At 49.5% G+C, this 13,877-nt stretch overlaps 1 protein-coding gene across 2 annotated transcripts in view; it reads left to right on the top strand.

The window, feature by feature from the left end:
• The window catches only part of SLC13A5 (solute carrier family 13 member 5), a 28,986-nt gene extending 18,017 nt beyond the window's left edge, over positions 1 to 10,969 (top strand). The window contains exons 8-12 of one of the 2 annotated variants that reach the window (XM_004058427.5): positions 1,446 to 1,546; positions 2,450 to 2,568; positions 4,663 to 4,824; positions 8,021 to 8,158; positions 9,355 to 10,969. In XM_004058427.5, the coding sequence (XP_004058475.5) occupies positions 1,446 to 1,546; positions 2,450 to 2,568; positions 4,663 to 4,824; positions 8,021 to 8,158; positions 9,355 to 9,486 (652 nt within the window). In that variant the 3' untranslated portion in view covers positions 9,487 to 10,969. The remainder of the gene's footprint in view (positions 1 to 1,445; positions 1,547 to 2,449; positions 2,569 to 4,662; positions 4,825 to 8,020; positions 8,159 to 9,354) is intronic. The other variant, XM_063700567.1, reaches the window with a different exon arrangement.
• The last annotated feature ends 2,908 nt before the right edge of the window (positions 10,970 to 13,877 follow it).

The raw sequence follows: 13,877 nt of genomic DNA, 5'->3' as shown, positions 1-13,877 counted from the left end.
TGAGGTGGGTGGGTCACTTGAGGTCAGGAGATCGAGACCATCCTGGCCAACATGGTGAAACCCTGTCTCTACTAAAAATACAAAAAATTAGCGAGGCGTGGTGGCACATGCCTGTAGTCCCAGCTACTTGGGAGGCTGAGGCAGGAGAATCACTTGAACCCAGGAGGCAGAGGTTGCAGTGAGCCTAGATCACGCCACTGCACTCCAGCCTGGGCGACACAGAGAGACTCCGTCTCACAAAAAAAAAAAGAAAGAAAGACAACGCTGGCTTAGTGCACTGGTGCCTAAATGCTGCTGTTCTCGGCTACAGGTGGCAAGAGGAATGTGGGCCAGGCACTCATGCTTGGTCAAGACTTCTCCTCTTTTGGGAGCTGGTTTCAGAGAGCACTCTGTTGGTTCCATGATTCATTTTTGTTTTCTGACCAAGCTCCACAGTAAGACCCTAATGTGTTCCTGTGGTATCCTCTCCTCCCTGAGTAGGCTGAACAGAAAATCCTTTGCCAGGCAGGGTGGCCAGAGCTGTGATGAGAGAGATTTCTTGGGCTAGGAGTAGGGTTCCCAGAGCTCTAGTTTCCAAATCTCTGCTCTGCCATCTTCCCTTTCTCATCTTCACAACTGGTCAAATCCCTCCAAAGGCACACATCTAGGGAGCTTCATAGACAGAGACTTGGCAAAGGGGGTACATGTAGTTTCTCTCCTGGCTAAGACGTTGTCAGAATGGAAGAAAGGATGAGAAACATGTACATCCTAGAAAAGGCAGAAGATGTGGGCAGGGAGATGCTGCTATCATGGCCATTTCGTTTTGAAGGTCGGCTTAGGTCAGCACCAAAGTCCTCATGGTCACCCTGGTGAACCCAGAATTCTAGAGAACCTGGTCAAGAAGAGGTCCTGAAATACACCTATGGAGAATGCACGCTGAGAGGGGGAATTAGACTGCTTAGGATCACCCCAAGTTGGTGGTCAAGAGTGTGGGCATCTTGATTTCTAGCCAGGATTCAGTCTCCCATACGACTCTTATTTTTGTATTTTTTTGAGACAGAGTCTCACACTGTTACCCAGGCTGGAGTGCAATGGCATGATCTCGACTCACTGCAACCTCTGCCTCCCAGCAATTCTCCTGCCTCAGCCTGCCGAGTAGCTGGGATTACAGGTGCCCGCCACCATGTCTGACTAATTTTTTGTATTTTTAGTAGAGACGGGGTTTCACTATGTTGGCCAGGCTGGTCTTGAACTCCTGACCTCGTGATCCGCCCGCCTCAGCCTCCCAAAGTGCTGGGATTACAAGTGTGAGCCACCGCACCCGGCCACCACTCTTGACTTTGACTTTTAAGGCTGTGAGCCTGTTTCTTTGCATAGGAGCATTTGGACACAGAACTGCTGGAGTTGGGATGGGTTTGTTGAGTGACTGTCTCTGCAGCAGATGAGCTGTGCTTTTCCCCACCTAGGTATGTCTCCGATGCCACTGTGGCCATCTTTGTGGCCACGCTGCTATTCATTGTGCCTTCACAGAAGCCCAAGTTTAACTTCCGCAGCCAGACTGAGGAAGGTAAGTCTCCTGTTCTGATCGCCCAGTCATCAGGACTGGAGCCCTGGAAGCAAAGGGTCACTATGGGATGCCCTGGGCCTAGAGGGAGAAAATCCCATCATATCCAAGAGGATTGGCTACCAAAGCCTGGGAAACAGTGGCTTTCAAGCCACCGGTGGTATTATTTAGTGCAAAATCTGTTTTTTGCTTTTTAACATTTGAATTTAACATTTGAAATTTTATTTATATTACAACAGGAACAGAAAATGTTTCATATTTTCCATAACACTGATTTCCATTCAGCAATTTTTTGTTTTCTCTCTTCCTCCCAGTCTTTGCTAATATGCCTGTATATTACATTATAATCAACACACACAGTTTGAATCCTATTTCTTTGTTGTTTCTTCTTGCACTTTTGATTGATATTACACTATAAACATTTCCCACTATTGCTACAGTCTTCAAATATATTTTCTCTAATAATGGCATTATATTGCGTTGAGGGGTTGTAATCATTCTCCTGTTGTAGAACATTTTGGCTGTTTTGAATTTTTCAGTTCCATAAATTAATGTTTTCTTGCATATAGCTTTTCCTTTGAGGGTATTTTTTCTTGAGGATAAACTTCTAGGAGTAATATTGCTGGGGTGATAGAATATAAAGTCTTAATGGCCCTTAAAATGTATGGCCAAATTGCTTTTCAAAAAGGTCATACCAATTTACAATGCTATTGGCAGTGTGTGTAATAGTTTGATCATATCCTCACCAGCAATGTGTATATTATTGTAAACTTTAGCTAATTTATAGGTAGGAGATGGTACCTCATTGTCCTTACTGGCTTTATTCCCCCTTGATTAGATTTCTTTTGTCTTCTAATGCTGCTCTGGGGTGTGTGTGTGTGTGTGTGTGTTTATTTTTCTTCCCAGAAAGGAAAACTCCATTTTATCCCCCTCCCCTGCTGGATTGGAAGGTAACCCAGGAGAAAGTGCCCTGGGGCATCGTGCTGCTACTAGGGGGCGGATTTGCTCTGGCTAAAGGATCCGAGGTAACTTCTCCAGCCACAGGCTGCCCAGAGCCCTCTTCTTCGTCAAGAGGGTGGCGTTTCTCCACCCTTCCATCCCTGGGCTTGTGTGTTTCTGTGCCTGCATCCTTCGTATAACCGCACATTCCTTGAGGACATGGACTCTGTCTTGTCATCTAGGAACTCTACACCACACATAGGGCCTGGAAGACAGAAAGTAACCTTTGAGCGATTGCAGGAATGAGTGAATGAGTGACCGTGGTTAGCCAAGAGAGGCAGAGGACACTGTCAGGCACCCTCTGGGGCTTGATCACAATAATCTCTGCTTTGATTTGTCTGAGGGAAATCTTTCTTTCCATTCCTTGTCAATATTGTTTGCTACTACATTTGGTCCTTCTCCTGGCTACTTAACATGGTAGCTACTTCAAAATTTTTCTTTAGCTAAGTATGTAGCAATGTAGGAGGTGAGGAACATGTTGGAAAACACACAAAACTATAACTTTCTTTACCTCCTTCTTTCCCTCCTGGGGAAGAAATGAGCCAGAGGGAGGGATGAGCCAGCTTGCTGCTGCTGCTGTCCTCCAACCAACCGTCTACCCACCCAGCCATCCAGAAGTGTAATAGACAGACTTGGTCTTGTTATTGCTGTTTCTTCAATATCTAGGACACAGCCTGGTGCCTAGTGGGTGCTAAGTTTTTGCACAGGTGAACAAATCCATCCATCTAGTCACCTCTCCATCCATCATCCATGCATCTATTCATGTCTTCATCCATCCATCCATCCATCCGTCCGTCTGTCTGTCCGTCCGTCCGTCCGTCCGTCCATCCATCCATCCACCCATCTATCTATCCATCCATCCATTCAACCATCCATCCATCCACCCATCTATCCATCCATCCATCCATCCATCCATCCATCCATCCATCCATCCATCTATCCATCCATCCATCCAACATTCCTATTATGTCCCTAGTGTTAGGCCAGGCACAGAGATTACAGAGGAGATTGAGATACGGTCCCTGTTCGTGGCAGACTTCACAGACTAGGGAGGGGCACATATATGAAAGGGCATTTCAGGAAGTAGCACACGAGCAAGGGAAAAATGTGAGGTATTTAGCTGAGGAGAAGTAGAAGATGAGGCTGGTGAGGCTACCAGAAGCCACTTCTCTGAGGGCCCCAAGATAGGGGGGTGTGGACTTGATCGTGAAGGCAGTAGACAGCCACTGAAGGACTGAGGCCAGGGGGTGAGTTGGTCAGATCTGCACATGAGGAAATCACTCTGATGTCTGGAGTGGGGGCCTGGGCTGGGCAGGGCTTGGAGGAGAACTAGCTGAGACTCTGCAGCCTTCCATCCCACTCAGGCTCAGAACTTTGGACTCTGTGGACATTCTCTCCTCCTCTGGCCCCCAGCTCAGCACAGTCTCCAGCTTTACTTCGGACTCAGACTATTCCTGCTCAGCCTTCATTGCTGACTTCTCTGTTCTCCCTGAAACAGGAGTGTCTGCCCAGGCTCTGTCCTTGGCCTCTCCTCTTTTTACACTTCATTCTCTCCCTGGACAATCTCTTCTCAGCCCAAAGCCCTAAATCTAAACCCTCAATTTCTGGTGGAAATCATTCTCCTGAGCTTCCAAAACTGTGGAGCACGGAAGAGGAGGAGATGGATGTGAGACATTTGGGTGACTTGGTGACTGACTGGGTATAAGGAAGGAGGGGAACAGAGACCGGCAGCATGACTCCCAGCCTACTGGGCTGGATGACTGGTGGATGGTGTGTTCATTCACCAAACTGGGAGGCCCAGAGAGAGAAGCAGATTCTGGGCTATGGAGGATGAATGCAGGGTGGGGCATGTTGAGTCTGTTGTGCTCTTGGGACATCTGGGTGGATATTTCCAGAAGGCGTATGGGTATGTAAATCCACATAGTAGGCCAGCTGGCTGGAAATACAGATTTAGGAGACAGCAGAGTGAGGACGGGGATGAAAATGGTGGGAATGGATGAGGTCACCTATGAGGTGTAGAGAGAGAGGGCCGGGAGGGGAGGATGGGCCAAGCTTGCTCTGGCCCTGAAGGAACTGCAAGCTGGGAGCGCTGAGATGACTGCCCTCCTGGTGCTTCCCAGGCCTCGGGGCTGTCCGTGTGGATGGGGAAGCAGATGGAGCCCTTGCACGCAGTGCCCCCGGCAGCCATCACCTTGATCTTGTCCTTGCTCATTGCCGTGTTCACTGAGTGCACAAGCAACGTGGCCACCACCACCTTGTTCCTGCCCATCTTTGCCTCCATGGTAAGTAACCTGACAGCGGGGAGGGGCCCTTCCATTTCACAGGAACACATGGCCATATTGTGGGTCCCTGACGAGGCAGCGATATGCAGGCCAGACTCAGACCAGGCTTTGGAGACCCAGGTCTGACTGTGACGTGGATTTGTGGACCCTGGATGCCTCTGCCCCTGAGGCCTCCGCTGCTTTGCCACTCCTCTTTGTACCCCTCCTGCTGACCAAAGCACCAACCATGGACCAAGTGCTCAAGTTTGTTTGATAAATCTAACTGGATTATTTTTCAAGCTGGGGAGACAGGACTTGGGCTAAGGAGGAGCAGGCCAGTGCCATGGTCTCTGAGCATGTAGCACAGGTGTGCAGGAGGACTGCAGACCGGGAGCACCACTGGCTGGAAACCCCAGGAAGAGGCCTTGGAGGAGTGGGGACTTGGGAGTAGGTAGGAGGGGAGAGAGAATTCTGGGAAGATGGAGCAGCGCAAGGAAAGGCAATGGTGCACATGACTGAGGACTCCTGGAAGCCTTGCTTGGTGAGCACAGGGATAAGGGATCCCGGGGAGTTGAGAGAGGTAGCTGTTGGTTGTGGGCAAAGCTGCTGAGTGCCAGGCTAAAGCATTCTGTTCTATGGACAAGCATGTTTTTGAGTTGGGATAGAGAAGAAAGCAGAGCTTATAGGAAAATCAGTGGCTATGGTTTTTTTTTGTGTTTTTTTTTTGTTTTTTTTTTGCATTTCCTTCTGTCATCCATTGCAAAGACATACCAGCTTCAGGGTAGTATGGAAAGATCCCTGGTCTCGCAGTCAGAAGACCCAAGTTCAAGATGTGGGATCTCTGAACATGGCCCTTCAGTTCTTTCTTCCGAGAGCTGTGCTGATGGCCAAGTAAGATGAGGGCTATGAAAAGCCTCTGTAGACTGCAAAATGAGCATGGGAGCGGCTATCATTATTCTGGAATTGGGAGACAGATTTACAGAGGGCCTGAACACAGGATTGAAGGTGGTGAATTTCCATTTGGCTGCCTGGGCGTCTGCATGTATAAAAAGCAAACCTAAGTGGTTTTTTTCTCTTCCAAGTGAAGATGAAAGTGCTAAAAATAGCAAGGAGGTGAAAGTGTTCAAAATAGCAAAGTGGCCTGTCTCCTCTTCTCCTAAGCAGACTGTCCAAACAGATGCCCAGCAGAAGGAGCACCTTTTGATGCTTGGCACGTGGTGGTGATGCCTCCTCTCTCCTAGCACAGGCCGTGGCTTTGTCATCTCCAGCCCTAACTGGGAGCACCGAGGGTTCCAACCAGGAAAATGCAGGCCCTAACGGGCTCTTTGAAAACAGGCTTTTCTAGAACCAGGAACCTCAAGTAAAAATTCCCCCAGCTACCTCTAAGGCCCATCACACTCCTGTCTCACGCCCACCTATGAGAAAGGAAAAGGTGATGGTCATTGAGCTGGGCTGCAGAGGAGTGTGAGGTGCAGAAACCATGAGGTACCCACAGCCAGGAAAATGAGGATGGTGGGGGAGAGGCGCCAGGGAAGAGCTGGGCCCCTGCGTGGGACCCCTCAGTGGTTCCCAGGGGGCGTGGGACTTGCACAGTCCTTTCAGAGGGCTGTTTACCAACAGGAACCATAACATTAAACCTGTTCAGACCCCTTGACTCAGCAATTTCATGTCTGGGAATATATCTTAGGAAAATAATCAGAGATGCCTACCAACATATGTGATGATGATGTATGACACAATTATTATACAAATATATCCATAGTAACAGAGGGTTTGCTGAAATAAATTATCATCTATTCATATGACACTATCAGGCCATTAAAAATCACAGTTTCAAAGAGTAATAAAATGGGAACATGCTCATAATATAGTTTTTTTAAATTGCAGATGGTATATGGCTAAAAATGTCTAATAATGCAAAGATGTATACAGACCTTAATCCTCTAGCCTCCTCCCTAGAGATGACCTCTGTTAATTTCTCAAATATTTTTCTGGATATTTTACACACACACACACACACACACACACACACACACACACACACTCTCTTTTTAAATAAAGGGTATCATTCTATAGTCATTACACATCTTAATTTTTTTTTTTTTGAGACAGAGTTTCACTCTTGTCACCCAGGCTGGAGTGCAATGGTGTGATCTTGGCTCACTGCAACCTCCACCTCCCGGGTTCAAGAGATTCTCCTGCCTCAGCCTCCCGAGTAGCTGGGATTACAGGTGCCTGCCACCTTGCCTGGCTAATTTTTTGTATTTTTAGTAGAGACGGGGTTTCACCACATTGGTCAGGCTGGTCTCGAACTCCTGACCTCAGGTGATCCGCCTGCCTTGGCCTCCCAAAGTGCTGGGATTACAGGTGTGAGCCACTGCGCCCGGCCATTCATCTTAATTTTTAAAAAATCTAACCATGAAGCCTTGGTTATCTTGGAGATCTTTCCTGATTAGCACAAAAAGAAAAAAAAATCCAATTCTTTATGCATACTATTCCATTATTTGTATGTATCATATTTTATTTAACCATCCTGCTATTAGTGACCATTGAGTTGGCTTCCTGTGTTTTGCCGTTACATGGTTGCAACAAACATGTTTGCATGTGTCTGCCCTCATGTGCATGTCAATGTGCATGATACATGATTGATTTGATAGATTTTAGGAATTACATCATTCATTCATGCACTCAGCAAATATTTAATGAGTGCCTACTCTCTGATAGGTGCTGTTGGATGTGGCTAAATTTTAAAGTGTAGAATTTAAAAGGTGGCTACCAAATTCCATGTGCAAAATGACCCCACACATGTATAAAAACACACACATCCACAGATTTATATGCAGGAGAGAAGATGTGGTCCCTGGCCTCTAGGCTCTCTCAGTCTGTGGCAGGACAGACAGACATGTGCACGCGGCACTGTAAGGTTGAGCACAGTCTAAGTACTCAGCATGGTCTCTGGCACATAGTAGGTGCCCAAGAAATACATGTCGAATGAATTGAGGGGGTAAGGCCTTCTAGGGCAGGTGGCCTCTGAGCTCAGCCTTCAGTGTTCCGTAGGTGGAATTATCTGCCAGAGACGTGGCAAAAGGGAGAGGAACCAAGACAGAGGCACAGAGGTTCAAACGTACCCGGCACATTCAGAGAATCCTTTTCAGAATCACGTCCCCAAGAGCTTCTGTGTTCTGTACGGTGATGTTGCAGTGCTGTTTTTCCGCAGTCTCGCTCCATCGGCCTCAATCCGCTGTACATCATGCTGCCCTGTACCCTGAGTGCCTCCTTTGCCTTCATGTTGCCTGTGGCCACCCCTCCAAATGCCATCGTGTTCACCTACGGGCACCTCAAGGTTGCTGACATGGTAACACAGCTGTTTTTATTTACTCCCGTCGGACTATAATGCTGTTGTCATAAGGGATGCCCCTTATGACATCTTATTTATGAATGACAGAGTTTCAAAACGATGTCATGTGACTTGGGAATACCACGGAACATCCAGACCTGTAGCCATTGTTGACATTTATAATGCAGCTTTTCTTCTTTTTCTGAGATGATCTCAAGCCTCACACACTGTTCTTTCTCTGAGGTGGGTTATAGACTCTCCCACCTGGAGAAGCCTGTGCAGGCACCAGGGGAGTCCTTGGAAGGGGTGAAGGTGGGGCTGAGGGACTCATATGGCTGAGGGACAAATTAGCAAGAACCATGAAGATAGGCAGGGCAGGCTTAGGCAGCAGGGGGATGCTAATGACAGTCACAGAGATTCGTAGGTGTGCCTGAAGAGGTAGAAGCAGGGAGAGGAAGAGAGAGAGCACTGTCTGGGGGTGGATGATGCCTTGGAAACAAATGTAGTCAGAGGAAGAACTCTTCATTGGCTCTGTCACCTTTGCTGGGAGAAGGGCAGCTTTGCAGCTCTGGGCTGGGAAAGAGGCAAGTGTTTGAGCCCAGGAGGCCAGAAATGTACCTGGGACCAATTGGGTGTTCGTTATCTCAGAGCCTCTGCTGGGTATCTCGGGGACTCCATGGAGCATTTTCAAAAAAAGGTGGGTCCCAGAAACCATGAACTGCAAACTTGACTCCAATCCCCAGTAAGATATCTACAACAGGCTAGTGAAGCGATGGTTAGTGACCATGAGGGAAGCTTGCAGAGCAGGCATCAGAAAGAGCCTGAGGAGGTCCACAGGGAAGCTGGCACGTCCTTGTAGGATGGTTAAGGCACTGGGGTGAGCAATGAACCTGGACTCACACACTGGGCTCTGTGACCGTTTCCCTGAATGGCTTAAGCTGTTGCCTCCTGTCACTTCTCTGAGGTCATTTTCCAAATGCGCACGGGCATCGAGAACCCATCTGTTCTGCCTACTTCCCAGGGATGCCTTGAGCACTAAGGATACCTGGGGGACATGAAGTCGCACTGTCCTGGGGGTCGGGACACCCCAGCCAGGGACAGAGCATGGCACAGGGACATCGAAGCCCAGTGAGCCGACCCTTTGTCCTCCTCTCTGAGAGCACTAGTCCCCAGCAGGCCTCAGGGTGCTGACTCTGACACCGTCTCTTTTCCAGGTGAAAACAGGAGTCATAATGAACATAATTGGAGTCTTCTGTGTGTTTTTGGCTGTCAACACCTGGGGACGGGCCATATTTGACTTGGATCATTTCCCTGACTGGGCTAATGTGACACATATTGAGACTTAGGAAGAGCCACAAGACCACGCACATAGCCCTTACCCTCCTCAGGACTACCGAACCTTCTGGCACACCTTGTACAGAGTTTTGGGGTTCACACCCCAAAATGACCCAACGATGTCCACACACCACCAAAACCCAGCCAATGGGCCACCTCTTCCTCCAGGCCCGGATGCAGAGATGGTCATGGGCAGCTGGAGGGCAGGCTCAGAAATGAAGGGAACCCCTCAGTGGGCTGCTGGACCCATCTTTCCCAAGCCTTGCCATTATCTCTGTGAGGGAGGCCAGGTAGCCGAGGGATCAGGATGCAGGCTGCTGTACCCCCTCTGCCTCAAGCATCCCCCACACGGGGCTCTGGTTTTCACTCGCTTCGTCCTAGATAGTTTAAATGGGAATCAGATCCCCTGGTTGAGAGCTAAGACAACCACCTACCAGTGCCCATGTCCCTTCCAGCTCACCTTGAGCAGCCTCAGATCATCTCTGTCACTCTGGAAGGGACACCCCAGCCAGGGACGGAATGCCTGGTCTTGAGCAACCTCCCACTGCTGGAGTGAGAGTGGGAATCAGAGCCTCCTGAAGCCTCTGGGAGCTCCTCCTGTGGCCACCACCAAAGGATGAGGAATCTGAGTTGCCAACTTCAGGACGACGCCTGGCTTCCCACCCACAGTGCACCACAGGCCGACCTACTCCCTTCATCACTTGGTTCTGTTTTAATCGACTGGCCCCCTGTCCCACCTCTCCAATGAGCCTCCTTCAACTCCTTGGTCCCCTGTTGTCTGGGTCAACATTTGCCGAGACGCCCTGGCTGGCATCCTCTGGGGTCCCCCTTTTCTCCCAGGCAGGTCATCTTTTCTGGGAGATGCTTCCCCTGCCATCCCCAAATAGCTAGGATCACACTCCAAGTATGGGCAGTGATGGCGCTCTGGGGGCCACAGTGGGCTATCTAGGTCCTCCCTCACCTGAGGCCCAGAGTGGACACAGCTGTTAATTTCCACTGGCTATGCCACTTTGATGCCAGCGTTTGAGCTCCTCTGGGGAAAATCTTCCCTTTGTTGACTGGCCTTCACAGCCATGGCTGGTGACAACAGAGGATCGTTGAGAATGAGCAGTGCTTGGTGATCTCTCAGCAAACAACCCCTGCCCGTGGGCCAATCTACTTGAAGTTACTCGGACAAGGACCCCAAAGTGGGGCAACAACTCCAGAGTGGCTGTGGGAATCTTCAGAACCCCTCTGTAAGAGACAGATATGAGAGACAAGCATCTTCTTTCCCCTGCAAGTCTATTTTATTTCCTTCTTGTGCTGCTCTGGAAGAGAGGCAGTAGCAAAGAGATGAGCTCCTAGATGGCATTTTCCAGGGCAGGAGAAAGTATGAGAGCCTCAGGAAACCCCATCAAGGACCGAGTATGTGTGTGGTTCCTTGGGTGGGACGATTCCTGACCACACTGTCCAGCTCTTGCTCTCATTAAATGCTCTGTCTCCTGTGGAAAGCTCCACTGTGCTGCTGACTTGTCTCTGGTGTTCTGCAGTGTGGGGAGCCCAGGGAGGTGGGTGAATGAACGGTTACTCCCTGCCCACCTGCTGGGTGCCAGGCCTTCCTGTCCCTGTTGAATCCACTAGTTATCTCATTCGATCTTTGCAGCAACCCTGTGAGATAGCAAGGTATTATTCTCCTCCTTTCTCTTTCAAAAAATAGGCTCAGAGAGGCCAAGGGAAGTGTCCAAAGTCACACATCAAGTTACTGGCAGTTACAGTTCCAACCAAGAGCTTCCAACTCCATGCCCGCTGCTCCTTCCGCTAGCCATGAAGGGCTTTGGCCTTATGAGGCTTGTAGGGAAAGGTGAGTGGCCAAGAGCAAGTCCATGCCAAGGGAAGATCTCCAAACATGAGTCCCTGTCTGTTGCCTCCCCTGAGACAGGCACAGGACAAGTGATCAATGAGACAGGGTGGTCCTTGCCCTAAGAAGCAAAGTGTTTGGTTGGGGAGGGAAGTAGGGAAAAGGCTGCCACCTCCCCCCACCAAGGTACAACTGCTGACTTCCTTCCTCCCCAGCCCTCTATCATTGCCCTCCGTGCCGCTGCTGTTGACTGGCCTGCCCCACCAGACTGAGGGCTCTGACTGCCCACCAAGTCTAGTGTCAGCATTATGGCTGACCCAGAGCAGGCTATACAGTTAGTATGATGGATAAATAAATGATTGGTCAGTGCAGTCAATTAGGTGCAGGCTGTTGGTAGTAGGCAAGGTCAATGAAGGTCATCCAAGGTGGGCACTGAAGGATGAGTAGAATGGCCAGGAGTAATGGGGGAGGAACTGGTGGGTGGGTGGAGGACTCTTCCAGACACCATGTGGTTGAGGGCTGACAAAAAGCTGGGTGGAGGGCTTCCAGAGTGCCGAACTCCCACCTGAAGAGGCTGACCAGAGGCCAATCCTAAACAACCCTAGGAGTTGGCTGGAGTTGCACTAACGTGTATGGCCTCCCCAACCAAACACTTTGCTTCTTAGGGCAAGGACCACCCTGTCTCATTGATCACTGTCCTGAGCCTATCTCAGGGGAGGCAAAAGAGAGGGACCCGTATTCAGAGATCTTCCCTTGGCATGACTTGCTTTTGGCTACTTACCTTTCCCTACAAGCTCTATGAGGCCAAGGCCCTTCATGGTTAGTGTAAGGAGCAGTGGGCATGGAGTTGGAAGATCTGGGTTGGAATGGTAACTGCCACTAACTCGATGTGTGATTCTGAACACTTAACTTGGCCATACATGCTCTCTTATTTGCTTTTGATGGCAAATACGAGAAGGCCCAGCAAACAGTGGCTTAAACCAGAAGGTCAATTAATGTTTACTTTTCAGGAAGTCTGCAGGTAGATGGTTGCTGGCATTGGCCCAACAGCTCATTTCAGCCTCCAAGGACTTGCGCTCCATAGTCCACTCTGTCATCTTAAAGCCATCACACTTTTACCCCCATGCTTGACCCCCAGGCTACATACACAGCTGCTTTCCTTCAAGGCAGAAAGGTGGATGGGGTGAGGGCATGATGGTGTCAACTGCATCTTTGTCTTTTACTAGGAAAGTAAAAGCTTCCTCAGAAGTCCCATGCAGACTTCCCTTTATGTCTTATGGGCCACAAGTGGGTCACTTGCCTACCCTTAGACCCATGATTCACAAAGGGGGATTGCAGTCCCATTGGAATACTGTGACCAATTAAGACTCATCTCTCGGGGTTGGGGAATTAGCCTATGTTTCCCCAAATTAAGCTATTTCCACCCACTACACAATCTGGGCTCAGGCAGGAAAAAACGGTGGGAGGAGCTGTTGGGTAGGTGATGATAAGTGTCTGGTATGATCACTCCATGAGTCTTGAGAGGCCCTCTTTCCGCAGAATTCAGTAGGAGCACGTTGCTAGGTAGGAAGTGAGTACATGGTTTTCTGGTCAAGAGCTTCAACAATGCCTCCAATTCCCAACAGGTAGGCCTTCTGCAGGGGGTCCCGTGGATTGGGAGGCTAGAGTCTGAGCCATGCACAGAGCTCAGTCCTGACATCAGACACCAAATCAGTCATGCTGCACTCTGGGTCTCAGTTTCCTTCATGAAGGCGCTGGACCAGAGGGTCTCTAAGGGCTTTCCCCAGAGTCACGGATCCTGTTACTCCAGCTGACCCTCCCTCTGCTTGGGCCAGATGGAGCCCCCATCCCAATCTCCCACGCTGACTCATCTTGGAGCCTGTTCCAAGGTCCCACTGCCTGCTTCCCTATGGGGGTTCGCTGAAGGCCATCTCAGGCCTTTCCCCTATCTATATCTTGCCTCTGACATTTTACAAAAAGGGTCCACCCTAGGCCTTTGAGTTCTCTCTTAGTGCTTGGATCAGACATCTGGGCTTGAGGTTAGCTGAACACACAATGTTGACCAGGATGGTCCTATTAATTTTTTTTGGCAGGGACTTATGGCTCCACAAAGATTCTTTGCATTCCAAAATTAAGTCTCTGGGCTCCTTAGCCTCTGACCTCTGAATGAGATGCTCCTGAGGGCAGGACACATGTCTCCTCCCCTGTTCATCATCAGCTGAGAGCTTTCTTGGAGAAGGACTGGGGTCTCCCCATCTGGCATCTACCTGGGACAGGTGAAGTCTTCTCTCCTCCCCACCATCTCTTGCACATAAACAAAACAACTCTTTGCTCTGGGTTCCAAGCAGGATACCAGCTCACTAGCACAAAGCCCAATCCTTGAGATGAACAAATCAGGATGTTCTTGGGTAAGACCTGTAATGGCATGTTCTTGTCTGTGGAAACAAAGTCCAAATGCTGTATTGTCTGATTAAAAACTACAGCTGGCGGCCTGGCGAGGTGGCTCATGCCTGCAACACCTTGGGAGGCTGAGACAGGTGGATCACGAGGTCAGGAGTTCAAGAA

Source organism: Gorilla gorilla, chromosome 19 (genome assembly GCF_029281585.2).
Source record: "Gorilla gorilla gorilla isolate KB3781 chromosome 19, NHGRI_mGorGor1-v2.1_pri, whole genome shotgun sequence".
NCBI classification, from domain to species: Eukaryota; Metazoa; Chordata; class Mammalia; order Primates; family Hominidae; genus Gorilla; species Gorilla gorilla.
Note: the sequence above shows the minus strand (reverse complement) of the source record. Positions and strands in the feature narration are given on the sequence as shown.